Source organism: Pristis pectinata, chromosome 6 (assembly GCF_009764475.1).
Source record: "Pristis pectinata isolate sPriPec2 chromosome 6, sPriPec2.1.pri, whole genome shotgun sequence".
In the NCBI taxonomy this organism is placed as follows: domain Eukaryota; kingdom Metazoa; phylum Chordata; class Chondrichthyes; order Rhinopristiformes; family Pristidae; genus Pristis; species Pristis pectinata.
This window is the reverse complement of record NC_067410.1, coordinates 99,804,203-99,819,285: the sequence shown is the minus strand read 5'-3', so window position 1 is coordinate 99,819,285 and position 15,083 is coordinate 99,804,203. Positions and strand designations below refer to the sequence as shown.

General features: G+C 41.4%; 1 protein-coding gene across 1 annotated transcript in view; it reads left to right on the top strand.

Moving 5' to 3' along the window:
* LOC127572097 (sodium/hydrogen exchanger 9-like) overlaps window positions 1-11,317 on the top strand; it is a 363,415-nt gene extending 352,098 nt beyond the window's left edge. Inside the window, exon 16 of the mRNA XM_052018976.1 lies at window positions 4,321-11,317. Coding sequence (XP_051874936.1) covers window positions 4,321-4,542 — 222 coding nt within the window. The 3' untranslated portion in view covers window positions 4,543-11,317. The remainder of the gene's footprint in view (window positions 1-4,320) is intronic.
* The last annotated feature ends 3,766 nt before the right edge of the window (window positions 11,318-15,083 follow it).

Genomic DNA, 15,083 nt, shown 5'->3' with positions numbered 1-15,083 from the left:
AGTGATACCCGAGGATTGGAGGATGGCAAATATTGTTCCTTTTTTCAAGAAAGGTAATAGGGAGAATCCTAGGAATTATAGACCAGTGAGTCTTGCGTCAGTGGGGGGTAAGCTATTGGAGAGTATTCTTAGGGACAGGATTTACAAGCATTAGGAGAAGCATAGTCTTGTTAGGAATAGACAGCATGGCTTTGTGAGGGGCAGGTTGTGCCTCATGAACCTAAATGAGTTTCTTGAGGAGGTGACAAAAGAAATAGATGAAGGTAGAGCAGTGGATGTGGTGTATATGGACTTTAGTAAGGTGTTTGACAAGGTTCACCATAGAGGGCTCATTCAGAAAGTCACGAGGCATTGGATGAGGAAGTGGGGGGGATGGGTTAGTAAGTTTGCGGATGACACGAAGATCAGAGGTGTTGTAGATAGTGTAGAAGGTTGTCCTTGGTTATAGACAGGATGCAGAGTTGGGTGGAGAAGTGGCAGATGGAGTTCAATCCAGAAAAGTGTGAAGTGATGCACTATGGAAGAACAAACATGAAGGCGGAGTACAAGGTTAATGGCAGGATTCTGAGCAGTGTGCAGGAACAGAGGGATCTTGGGGTCCAAGTCCATAGATCCCTCAAAGTTTCCACGCAAGTTGATAGGGTGGTTAAGAAGGCGTATGGTGTGCTGGCTGTCTTCAAGAGACGCGAGGTAATGTTGCAGCTCTATAAAACTCTGGTTAGACAACACAGAGTATTGTGTTCAGTTCTGGTCACCTCACTATAGGAAGGATGTGGAAGCTTTAGAGAGGATGCTGAGGAGATTTACCAGGATGCATTCTGGATTAGAGAACATGTCTTATGAGGAAAGGTTGAGTGAGCTAGGGCTTTTCTCTTTGGAGCGACGCAGGATGAGAGGTGACTTGATAGAGGTGTATATAATCATGAGGGGCATAGATGGAGTGGACAGCCAGCACCTTGTTCCCCAGGGCGGCAATATCCAATACCAGAGGACATCCATTTAAGGTCAGAGAAGGAATGCTCAGGGGAGATGTCAGAGGTAGGTTCTTTACACAGAGAGTGGTGGGTGCCTGGAATGCACTGCCGGGGGTGGTTGTAGAGGCTGATACAATAGGGACATTTAAAAGGCTCTCAGATAGGCACATGGAAGTAAGAAAAATGGAGGGTTATGGGCTGTGCAGGAGGGAAGGGTTAGACTGGTCATGGAGCAGGTGTTTATATAGTTCGGCGCAACATCATGGGCTGTTCTCTGTTCTAGCTCCACACCTTCATCACGGCTTTGGTCCAGACAGAATTCTAGAGGTGAGGTGAGAGCAATTGTCCTTGACATCAAGGCAGCACTTGATTGGATGTGGCATCGTAGGGCCCTGGTAAAACTGAAGTAAATTGGAATTTTTAAAAAAATCACAGCAATAACTTTTTTACAAAAGAAGGTGGTTGTGATTCCAGCCACAGGAGTTCCTTGGAGCAGTGCCCGAGGCTCAGCTGCATCAGAGACCTTCCATCATAAGGTCAGAAGTGCAGATGTTTGCTGACGATTGTATAATGTTCAATTCCATCTGCATCTCCTCGGCAAAGGAAGCCGGCCATGGCTGCATGTAGCAGGACGTAGGCAACATTTAGGTGACATTCATACCATTTATGGTTACATCACTTCCAAAAAGAGAGTCCGAGCACCTACCCTTGACATTCAATGATGTTACCATTGCTGAGTTCTCCATCATCAATATCCTGGGGATCATCATTGCCCAGAAATGTACCGTAGCTACAAGAGCAGGTCAAAGGCTGGGTATCCTGAGGCATATGACTTGTCTTCTGATATGCCAAATCCTTCCCACTATCTTCAAGGCACAAACCAGGAGTGTGATGGAATACTCTCCACTTGCCCGAATGAGTGCAGCAGCAATGGCTCCCAAGTAACTCAACACCTTCCAAGACAAAGAACCTGAATGGCACCACATCAACCAGCCTAAACATTAATTCCTTCCACCATGGGTACACAGTGGCTACCTTGTCTACCATCTATAAAATGCATTCTAGTTACTCGCAGGCTACATCAACAGAACCGCCCCACATCCATGACTTCTACAGCCTAGAAAGAGCAAGAGTTTCCTCCAAGCAGCACATCCTGACTTGGAAGTGCTTTCCAGTCCTTCATCATTGCTTTGTTTAAATCGTGGAACTCCCTACACAGCAGTACCATTGCAGTGGTTCAAGAGAGCAACTCACCACCACCTTCTGAAGAGCAGATTGGAATGAGCAATAAGCACTGGCCTTGCCAGTAATACCTAGATCCTAAAAATGAATTTTAAAATTTCTACACAGTTGTAGTGCACCAGAAGCGGTTTGCCTTTTGTGGAAACTGTTACAAATCAGGAATATGCTTTACTGCAGTCGATGATTTTGTTTTTGTGTGTTGTCATACTTAGATTTATTCCTTTCATTTAACATTGCCGTTCTTTTATTCTAAATATTGAAAACGTATGTGGGATGAGAACTAACTGGGTCTCAGCTTTGCTATGATTCTATGAATATTATTAAATTACAGTCCAGATGGAGGTAATTCAGCCACTGCCTGTGTTGACCGGATAAGGAGTTGTTTGGGTTAATCCTACTTGCCAACCCTGGGTTATCGCTCAAGTGTTCATCTAGATATAATGTTATTGTAATGGAGGCAGAAACCATTGTCTTTCCCAAGGGGTGACACATAGAAATTGGCATTTACCCAGAAGTGGAAACCACCAAAACAAAGTTGTGAAGTTAGAACATTATTGCTTGAAGAAATTGTTTCCATGGTTTAATCCCATTAAGTATTAAAACCCATCCTGTGCACTCCACAGAAGAACATTGCACTTGTCAAGCTCAGAGCTGCAACAGTGTTCATGCGCTGACCATCGAGGGAGGTTTGCACTTCACGGCAACCCAAGCGGGGGCTGGGAGTGTGTGGAATCAAGAAAACAGAAGTAGGAGGGGAGAATGCCGAGTTGGGGGGGGGGGGGGGGAGACAATGCTGGGTGACGGGGGCAATGGCACAAGAATATTGCAAGGAAGATGCCCTCCCACTTCCCAAGCACAGATTGATCCAATCTCATATCGTGGTCCCAATTTTCCCCACATGAATCTGCAGCAGCGTTGGGCTACAGAGGCCTTGACTTGTACAGAGGGCTGCTGGCAATTAATATTTGTATGAAAAATAAGGGATTTTATTAATGCATAGAAGTAATACCCCGGGGCTTTGTTAAATTGTACAATGTTCACAACTTCAATTTGATGTACTCTTTGTGTTAACTGTGAAGGTTATAAGACATCCAGTTTCTGTCACTCATTAATGGGCACTGCGCATCATCGTGTCTGCAAAATACAACAGGGAAATGACATCGGCATTGAGGGGAAATGCAACAGGAAGTCCCAATTTTCCAATGGACAGGACTTCAGTAGGAATTGGGTGCAAACACTTAAATTTATCAAGTCACATCATGTGCTATTTCTGCCTTTAAAAACAAACTAGGAAAAGATATTCTTTTTCTAATCCATTTGTTGGACTTGAGTTCCAGATCTCCATGTCTCTGAGTGAAAAGATATTCTTCAACATCTCTAATTCTTGTATATCTCTGTCCCTACTTATTGTCCTTGCTGCTAAGGGAAATGTTCACCCCATCTTAGCCGTTCATTATTTGACACATCTCAATTAAGTTTCCCCTTCTGTGTACCAAAGAGACTAATTCCAGTCTACTAAGTCTCATCAAAACTAGTCCTCCAGCTCTGGCAATACCTGCTTAAATTTCCTCCTTTAACCACACTCTTGTGAACAGAAATGTGCATAGTACTTGGCTGTAGCTCAATTAGTGTTTTAGAACATAGAAAACCTACAGCACATACAGGCCCTTCGGCCCACAAAGTTGTGCCAAACATGTCCCTACCTTAGAAATTACTAGGCTTACCCAGAGCCCTCTATTTTTCTAAGCTCCATGTACCTATCCAAAAGTCTCTTAAAAGACCCTATCATATCCGCCTCCGCCACCGTTGCCAGCAGCGCATTCCACGCACTCACCACTCTCTGAGTAAAAAACTTACCCCTGACATCTCGTCTGTACCTACTCCCCAGCACCTTAAACCTGTGTCCTCTTGTGGCAACCATTTCAGCCCTGGGAAAAAGCCTCTATCCACATGATCAATGCCTCTCATCATCTTGTACACCTCTTTTATACAGATCTACCATGATCTCTCTCCTCCTGTATTCCCACAAGCAATATTGTTAGCTGAATCACATTGTGGGACTTTATCAGTACCTGTAACGGTTGATTTTATTTCTAAAACACAGGACCATCGGAACGAGGATGACACTGATTGCATCATCAATAATGACGAGCTGACAATGTACTATGAAGACAAAGCAGCGTCTGCCTCCTGCTATGAAGAGGAACCAGGAAAGGGCATTCCTGAACATCAGCAAATAGCAGACAAGGACAATTTCTGTGAAGGACCGAGTCAGCCAACATTGGATCTCACCTCAAGTCAGACTCCGAGTGTCCCTCCCTCTTAAACTGAACATCGTTTTATTGACGTATCTGGGGGAATGAATTGGAAAGGAAGATTGAATTTGCTCCGATCTGCTTATAACAATTGAACTAATCATGGTTCTTAAACTCCTGATTGCTGAATTTCCTGTGTGACAGGCACTAGTCTGCATATGAAGGTCAGGGCAAGCACCATTATTAACTTGACCAATACTTAGATGGTGAGTTTATGAATACTTCATGACTGAGAGCTCGATGGCATTATTACAAAGTGTGATTTATTTGAAGAATCCTACATTTACATTCCAGCCTGGTTTAAGTTATGACACTGACTTGTGAATTACTTCCAATGTTGATGTCATTTTAAGCTTTGCTCTATACTGTCTCTCGTGTAAGATCGCCCTTGCTTGGGCCCCTGTATATTCATGCAGAAGTAATGCTCATGCCGACTGCACTGTTAATGCTCAAGGAGAATCTTTACATTATTGTAGAAACTTTTGAAAGTTAATAATTATAAATGTAATAGTACTTTTCTGTATTTTTTTTATAAATTACTCTGAGTGTTAGAACCTGAAGGTTTCAAATTCTTTTCCAATGTTATCATTACTTTTGCTCTCTTCTTGAGGTGTCCTGGGTTGGAGAATATGGTGAAGACTAAACTTCATGTAGACACTGAGCAAGGTTGACGCATTGAATTAGCCTACCCTGAAGCTTCAGTGAATGAGGGCACAGTAGGGGTGCAGTATTAAATGATTCTGACCAAATGATCCAAAGAAGCGTCCTTAGCAACAATTAACTTCAATGCACATGGGCCAGGAAGGGGAATAAAATCCAGTCGGTTCTGTCCGCCCTTCTGAATGGTGCCCAATGCAGCTGCTGGAAAGTGGACATGTAAGAGTATAAGGTCAGGACTGAGTCTCTGCTCTGATGCTGCTTATCAACACAGCTGGCACATGAAGATGAGGCACACAAAGACTTTCCATACCCACTGACCTGTACCCTAGCAGGAATGGGTGACAGATGAAGACAGTTAATTTGACAAGGCAGGAAAGGGGGGAAATGAGTCTCTAAACCCACTGCCTCCATTGTTGAAGAGGGAGAGAGAGAGAGAACATTTTAGCAATAATGTTTAAAGACTCGAGATAAGATTTTGATCAGTGGATCTTAAAGGCACCTCCCACAATAGCTGTTTGAGGCAAAATCAATTGAAATTTTAATAAGTGTGATGGATAGACTTTTGTTAGGAAAAGACAGTAAAGGTTATTGAACACAGGAACGTAGATAGGCTTATGAGGCAGAGTAGCCTTTGTCCATTTGAACAGCAGAATTGGCTCGAGTGCTTGAATGGCTTGCTTACCCTTGAATGTTCAATTCAGTCTGATTGTGAATGGCATTTTACATTAGAAATTTCATGACAGAAATTGTTTCACCACATTAGAGAAATACCTCAGGGGGAGGGGAAGATGAGAAATGCATGTTTCTACATGTGGTTGAACTTAGAAAAAGCAATTTTACTGTGAATATCTCGTTGAATTATTAGTGTGAAATAGCTGCTTAGCTTTTCAATATAGATTATATTTTAGCTAATCTAATGATATGCATATTTTGAGCAACAAGCAAATGCTCAGTCCTCATCATTTTGACTTCTCATTCTTAAAATGCATCCATTTTGTATTCTAAACCATTTTATATGCTGTGAAGGAACCTTAAGGGAAACAATGGATAGCTTTTGTCTGCAGTTGGAAAGCTCTTGCTCCAGAGTTTAAAGTTTTCTGGAACTTTGTGCCTTACATTATCAAATCCAATGTATCCTAGGGAAATGCCGGCCTTTTGATGTGATCAAGATCTTGGTATATAAAAACATCACCATGGCAACTAAACATTCATTGTTTCATGTCTTTCTGCTGAGTTTTTAAATTGGTGCAGTTGATACTTTTAGACAGACCATTTCACTCATGTATACCAGTGTAATCTCTTTTATGGATCTGATGATTTTTCAAAAGCCAGTGCTTAAGCTTAAGAGCAAAGAAAAGTAAGCAGTTGAATGTTTCTTTGATCTGCAGATAAACGGGATAAAATTAACCAGTTTTTGTTCTATATATGTGAAACACAAATATAACATGTGTCCTTATCATCTGTGCTTCATCAGATACACCAGAAAGAACTCAAAACCTCCAACAATTGAGATAATTGAATTTACTGAGTTCTGATCTGGTTTGTAGGGTGGAATGCAATATATTGTCTGGAGGCTTCAAGATAGAGATAACAAAAGAACAGAAATCTCAAAAATGTTCATGTATTTCAAGAACAGAATGGACGGAATTAGGAAGTGTTTACTTGCAGAGCTATATATAAATCTTTAAAAATCTGATTTTGTATAAGATAGGAAGTTTCAAGTGAGAAGTAGTTATTGCATAGTCTAGGGAGTTTTGTAAAAGTTATTTCATGCTGTATGCTTGGCTTTGCAGGAAGTAATTTCATTTCCTGTGCATTGCTCATTTGTGATGACAGCTTTATCACAAAAATACAATTAGAACATTAAAGCTCCCAAAATGTGCAGGGAAGGTGTTGGCACAAACGTGAAGTGCAACTTGTTGATCTTGACCCATGTTACCGCCTCCTACACCCCTACTGAGTATGTTGAAGAAAAGAAAGTGATGTAAATATAAAAAATGCTAGAATTGCACAATAGAATTAGGTGTAGAAATGACATTGTGCAGCACAGCAGTTCATTGCTGTCGGTGATGACACGTTACCAAAAGCCCTGTCGCTGAATGTGACTGAGTACTTGGTTCACTCCACTGGGGGCACACCAGCAGGTTTTTATTCCAGGCCCTCGAATTCAGCATGGAATGGCCTAATTTTATGGTATACCATAAGATGGTTCAGTGATTCCTTCGTACATATGACAAGCAAAGGCACGGTGCTAGACTTGCACAAGAAAGCATGCGGGCCTTCTGTACGGTTAAATGGGAACCAACTTGGTCCACTGCCAAGGGGGCCAGGGTATTTTTTTGTTTCAAAGTCAAGTTTATTGTCATATGCACAAGTTCATGTATGCACAGGTGCTATGAAAACCTTGCTTGCAGCAGTAGCAGTAGCCTCACAGGCACATTAGTTTTCAAGTTGTTCCCCCTTTAAATGTTCCTCTTAGTGCTAGCTCCCTCCCTGTGACTAGTGGTGTGCCTCTGGTTGGTGCTGGGCCCATTGTTGTTTGTCAGCTACATCAATGATTTGAATAAGAATGTACAAGGCATGGTTAGTAAGATGCAGATAACACTGAAATAGGTGGTGTTGTAGACAGTGAAGAAGGTCGCCAAGAATTATAGTGGGATCTTGATCAGCTGGGTAACTGGGATGAGGAATTCCACATCTGTCAGTGATAAATCTGATTTGGATTCAGTTCAGAATGGCAAATGGAGTTTAATTCAGATAAGTGTGCAGTGTTGCAGTTTGGAAAGTCAAATCCAGGTAGGGCTTTCACAGTGAACGGTAGGGCACTGGGCAGTGTTGTAGAACAGAGGGACTTTGTCATTCAGGTACATGGTTCTCTGAAAGTGGCATCACAGGTAGACGGTGGTGAAAATGGCTTTTGGCAAGCTAGCTTTCATCAGTCAGGGCAATGAGTAGAGAGGTTGTGAGGTTATGTTGCAGTTGTGTAGGAGGCTGGTGAGGCTGCACTTGGACTATTGCGTTCATTTTTGATCACCCTGCTATAGGAAAGATGTTATTAAACCGGAAAGAGTGCAGAAAAGATGTACAAGGATGTTGGCAGGACTTGAGGGACTTGGTTATAGGGAAAGGTTGGACAGGCTAGGACTCTTCCTTCGAGCGTAGGAGACAGAGGTGATCTTATTGAGATCTATAAAATCATGAGGGGCATAGATAGGCTGAATGCATTCAGTCTTTTTCCCAGGGTTGAGGAATCGAGAACTAGAGAGTTCTGATGAAGGGTCTTGACCCGAAACATCGACTGTCCATTTCCCTCCATAGATGCTGCCTGACCTGCTGAATTCCTCCAGCATTTTGTGTGTTGCTGCAGATTTCCAGCGTCTGCAGTCTCTTGTGTATCTAGAGAGAATAGGTTTAAGGTGAGAGGGGAAAGATTTTAATAGGAACTTAAGAGACAACTTTTTTTTTTACACAGTGGGTGTATAGAATGAGCTGCCAAAGGAAATGGTTAAGACAGATACATTAACAACATTTAAAAGGCACTTACGGGTACGTGGATAGGAAAGCTTTGGAGGGATATGGGCCAAATGCAGGCAAATGGGACTAGTGTAGCGGTTGCTACCGTGGAATAAAACAAGACTCTACTCGGAGGATTGCCAAACAGAACTGGTTTATTTTCCCGCCTTGCGCGGGCCCTTTAAGGGAGAATGTTCCCGCCCAAAACAACCAGTAATGACGTAAGTCCTACGTCATCAGGACTTTCCCGCGCGCGGGTTCTCCCCGTCGCTCGGAAAGACGAGGCCCGCCGCCATCTTGGGCCTCGTCGCTCCGACGCTGCGCGACCCGACTGTCGAGCCGGTTCGCCCGACTAGACGGTGAGTCACCACACTAGCTAAGATGGGCATCTTGGTTGGGATGGACCAATTAGGCTGAAGGGCCTGTTTCCATGCTGTATGACTCTGTCACCAGTGCCACTGATGTCCTCGGGCTCCCTAATGAACAAATTGCTGAGAAGGGGTAGAGAAAGCACAGGAGCTTCTTCTTGCTTGGTACTTCTGTGACTCTCCAGGATTATTTACTGTCAAGGACCAAAGTAAGAGTGGAATCTGCCCCTGGCTTGCTCCCAGCAATGGACTTCGGCATAATGTTTTACCCTTAATAATCATTGCTCATCCATCAAAGAAAGTAAAGCAAAGGTTAGAGTTAGCAGACTACTAGCTTCCCGACAAGCTTCTCCATAGGCTGACTTTAAACAAAATTATCAGTCACGTATTTTGTACACTGAGAGTAGAGTGGGCCTGTGCTTATGTAACATCATGAATGCAAAGGCCAGTTGAAATAAATGGCAAATAATTTCATCTTAATGGGTGGACGTTTTACTACCAATACCAATAATCCCCTGACACAAGAGATTCTGCAGATGCTGGAATCTGGGAAACGTCAACTGTTTATCTCCCTCCATAGATGCTGCCTGACCTGCTGGGTTCCTCCAGCATTTTGTGTGTGTTGCTCCAATAATCCCCTTATTGTTAAGAGCTGAACTATTAACATGGCCAACCATACCACAGGCAACATTGGGCTGGGTCCAATTATCTCTTCAATGGATGAGACAACAGCTCTTTCAATTCATCTTTGTAAATATTAATTTATTGCAATTTACCCAGATTATTTTAGTCATTAAGAAAACTCCAGTGTACTGAGAAACCGTTTAGTGAACTGCAGCAGAAAATTCTGCTTTGCCTATTAATATGTCAGTGACCAGTGCTGGGTCCACTGTTGCTTGGCATCTACAGGAACAATTTTGATGATTGTTGTTAACATGGTTAGTATGTTTGTGGATGACACCAAAACTGTTGGTGTAGTGGATAGTGAAGAAGGTTATCCAAGATTACAACAGGATCTAGATGAAATGGGGAAATGGGCCAAGGAACGGCTAATGGAATTTAACTCAGACAAGTGTGAGGTGTTGTGTTTTGGTCATTTAAACCAGGGCATAACTTGCACAGTAAATGGTAGGGTCCTGGAGAGTTTTTAGAACCGAGAGACCTAGGGGTACATGTACATAGTTCCCTGAAAATGCCACAGACAGGCTGGTGAAGGTGGCATTTGGCACACTTGCCTTCATCAGTCAAGGCATTGAGTACCAGAGTCAGAATGTCATGTTACAACTGTACAAGTCGATGGTGAGACCGCACTTGGAGCATTGTGTGCCGTTCTGGTCACCCAGCTAGAGGAAGGATGTCATTAAACTGGAAAAGGTTCAGAAAAGATTTGCAAGGACGTTACTATGACTTGAGGGACTGAGTTGTAGGGAAAGGTTGGACAGACTAGAACTTTTCCTTGGAGTGTAGGAACTGAGAGGTGATCTTGTAGAGGTGTATAAAATCACGAGAGGCATAGATGAGGTGGATGGTTGCAGTCTTTTTTCCCAGAATTGGGAAGTCTAAAACTCGAGGGCATAGGTTTAAGGGGCCTGAGGGGCAACTTTTTCACGCAAAGGATGGTTGATATATGGAATGAGCTGCCAGAGGAAGCTGTAGAGGCAGGGGCAATTACAATGTTTAAAAGACATTTGGACAGGTGCATGGATAGAAAAGGCCTCAAGGGATGTGGGTCAAACGCAGGCAAATGGGAGTACCTCAGATAGACATCTTGGGCCAAAGGATCATACAGAATGTTTCCATTCTGTATGACTCTAGCCATTAAAATCCTATTAAAACATGGATCTCTTCTATGTGGGTATTGGCTAAGTTGGGGATCTGAAAGTAGAATAGTTTGTGATTTGAAAGTAGCTTTAATGATATGTAATACTGGTAGGAGTATTGATTGAATTTGTAGAAAGTATAACACAACCTCGATAAAGCTATTTGATTAAGGCACCCTAGTCATCTGCCTTATAAGCCACAATGTTAAATTCCTGTAAAGGACGTGATTTGGAAAGGCCCAGTTCCTACAGATTTTGGTCACCACAAAGGGCCTTAGTGTTACAAGACAAATAATAGTGGGTTGAAGTGCTCCTAAGTCAGATAAGCCAAATTCTAATGATGATAATGGAACACTGTTGTAAAAATATAGAAGTGAGATGGGTGGAGGATATTTATGAAGGAATGTCTGCCCAAAAGACTTTTGTGGAAGAAATGAAAGGGGTGGGGGGGGGGGTGTGTGGATGGAAGGGTAAGAATATTGTTCAGTGTTTAAAGTGGGAGGAAATGAAGGTTACCCAAAGGTGCTAGGATTGACCATGGGAGATGTGATAGATGGGAAGCCAAAGCAGACCATGCAGAGGAAGAACGGGATAATGAAAAGGCCAACTTTATGCTTTTGATCCTCGAGAAACTTAAATGGAGGGGGATTATGCAGGGCAGAAAAGGCAATTGCAAAGGTGGCCACTGAAACCCCGTAAAATGGGGCTGAATGTTGACAGGGAATCTCCAGTCAATGAGCAATGGTCAGGGCAGAACCACAAGTGAATAATGGAATTATTGGGCATATCCACCTATCACCCATAAGCCCCATGTAGCATTGTAAATGTGCTCCAGGAGCTCAACTGAGTCAAGAGAAGGTTCTACAAAGCAAGGTTGTGGTGCCATATAATGAATTCCATCCTGCTGAGGTAAAATTAACAAATTTCCAACTGGTATGGTCATATCACAGACATTTGAATCAGCCATTTTCTTACAGGTGTACAATAATGGCCTGTATTTGGCTTATCTTTACCTTGGGATCATATTTGTTTAGTATGTTCGAGGGTTTGCCCACAGCTGTGAAAAGGGAAGGAAATACCCACCAGGGTCCAATGAACTAGGTCCTAAAAGCAGTAGAAATGAATGCAGGCCGTCTGTTTGTGAAATTGTATCAAACTTGGCAGGAGTAAAGAGACAATTCACAGGCATTTGCTGATTGCTTGTAGGGTCCATATGAGTGAACTCATGGAGTAGTGTTGAGAAAGGGAATGACAGCAAATAACTTTCTATTGGCCGAGAACTCTAATTGCCCTATTGATGCAAGGGAGCTTTAACACAGAAGGTGTGAGTAAAGAAAATCAAGGATATGTGTGAAAATATGTCTGAATGTTTGCCTCAGCATTCCTTGTGTGAAAATGAGTCTTTAAAAAGAGCAGTCTCCCATGTTCGGAATCAATTGCTGTTCTGCTTGGAGTTGAAAGCTCTTAAGCCTTGGTATTCTACATTAGAGGAAGTACATTTCTCAAAAATTCTTTTGAAATCCTTGAGCAACATTTTGGTTTGGAATTGATTTAAACTGTGTCAATGTTCTTTTGAGCTTAATTGTTTTTCAGAGAATGTTATTAAAATAATTGGGCTACAACTAGAAGCTGATTTTGTTAAGTGTAATTTGAACTAAAATAATTGAGTGACAAATAGATGTTTCCAGTTACCTTTGGATTTTTTTTCAGTTACATGATGAACTCCAAAGGAATTTAAAGAAGAAAAGCAAACATTTAGAATTTACCAGGTTTGCTTACAAGGACATGCTTTGTATTTGTCATTTTTTCTTGTCTTACTTTATCAGCCGATGACTATTGCTCGAAAATAATATTAGAAGGAATGAGGATCTGAATTCCACCATGGTCATATGTGAATCTGGTTGGCATAGCTATGCTAGTGTGTATAATTATGAATATATGATTCCCATGTATTTAAAAACTGAAGATGAATTGCCATTTTGGAAAATAGTTAGAGAATGATTGGTGTGCAATCTCAAATAAGATATTTCTCAATGAGATAGCAGCCTTAAGAATTTATGTACTTGTGTGCAAACATCAGATTTACCATACTGATGACTTGAACTTAAGACTTTGTCCATCAGAGACCTGGACCTAACAAATTCAGCATCGTCTGATACTTTCAAGAATAAAACAGACTAGGAGCCATTTACCTGACTTCTTTAGGGAATGATCATATCCTAATGACTCCTTTAGGGAATGATCAGATCCTAAATGCAAGTGAAAAAAGAAGTGCATTCTAGGGTTTTGCTGCACATCAAAGAATAAAGTTTGAATTGTGGAAATAAAAGTTGACTTTTTCATTTGATAAAACTGTCAGTCCAAGGATACCTTGAAATGGAATCATTTTAAAATATTGTGCCTTCCTCTTTCCTGTTATATTGGTATAATATATTAAATAATCAAACAGAAATTTGTTAAATATTCACATTTGATTCAAGTTATTATATTTTATTTTTTGTCTTTAGTATTGTATTGAACAAGAAAACTTCCTCGCTGTGATGAATATGATTGAATAGCAATTTATTGGGATATGTAAAAGTATTTGAAAGTGTGCGAGGGAAGCAGAGAATGCACCAACAGCTTCAGTCTGTGGTCATTATATTAGCTGATTGTCAACTACAAATGCACCCACAATCTTCTAATTAGAGTCAGGTTCTTATTGGTATCATTTGAGATAAATCACAACTGGGAGTGATTTAAGACTATGACAGTTGAAGGCTGGGAGGTTTGCAGTAAATGTCTGACAGTTTAAAAAGGATCACATATTTGCATTGAGGTGTTGTAGTGGGCTGGTGATGGATGGGAGGGTGGTTGTTGCCAGGTGTTACTTACTTATGAAATTAGAGAAGTGAATGTTATCAATTGAATTGATTGTATTACAGTGCACTCCAGTTTTAATCCTTCTGATACTAATATGTTATTCACGCCTCTCAATGTGTTGGCACTTGAACTTCTAAATCTTATGAAAAATAGTCAATACATTAGGGACATTTAAGAGACTCTTAGACACATGAATGATAGAGAAATAGAGAGCTATGTGGGAGGGAAGGGTTAGATAGATCTTAGAGCAGGATAAAATGTAGGCTTAACATTGTGGGCCAAAGAGCCTGTAGTGTGCTGTAGTGTTCTATGTTCTATTACTATTTTGACTTTGTTAATCTACACATATATATATATATAGAATGATTTATTTATAACATGTTTAAAATAGAGGAAGGTAATGAATATCTGCTCAGACCTAATAAGAGCTATGTGCAGCATTTATGTGGATAGCATGTTTCAAAATGGATCATAGTTTGTATCCAGGAAGAAAATCTATTAAATGAGGTATAAAGTATACCTCAAAAAGACTGTGGAATCCGCTTGAAGGACTGTTTACAACACACAAAAACACCAATAAAGCTGGGCTGATAAGTTCAAAGACAAAACTTTACATGTAGCAGCTAAAATCTAACGTCTATGTAACAAGGTAACAGTGGAGAAACGTGGTACAGACGTACATCCAGTAGCAGGAAAGCACGGTCAGGTGGTCAATCGAGAACTAGTAGTGCGGCGGATCACTTACCTGTAGCAGTGGCCAATGAGGATAAAGAGCAGAGGTGCAAACATTAAGACTGTTGCTGCCGGCAGCAGGAAGAACTACAGTCAAAGAAAGTCAGTCAACTTGAAAATACCTTGTGCCCAGACCAAACATCCAAGGAGCATATTAACAAACTATTCTACTTAGCTGATAGTTGTAAGTGATTTTAAAGTAGAAAGCCAATTTGTAATAGAGGTAATTGTATCGATAGAGTTTGGAGAAGATATAACAACCACCAGTAAAGCTGTTTGGTTAAGGGAGCCTAGTCATTTGTCCTGTTGTAAATAACAATCAAACAAGGTTCAGAAGAGTTGGATAGATTCAGTTCTTCTCCCAAGGATCATATAAAACCCAACGTGATAATTACCCAGCCAAGCGAATGAATGAAAGCGGCACCGTGTGAAGGTGCTACTTAAGGGCCAACCCAAGGTAAGGGGGTGGGAATTCAAGGGGGACATGGTATGGTTGGACCCAATAAGATATACTGTTCTGTGTTGGATTCTCTTCCAAGATTAAGCCTGATGGGAAATGAATAGTGTATTCCCCACTTGAACTCAAAGATTCCCAAA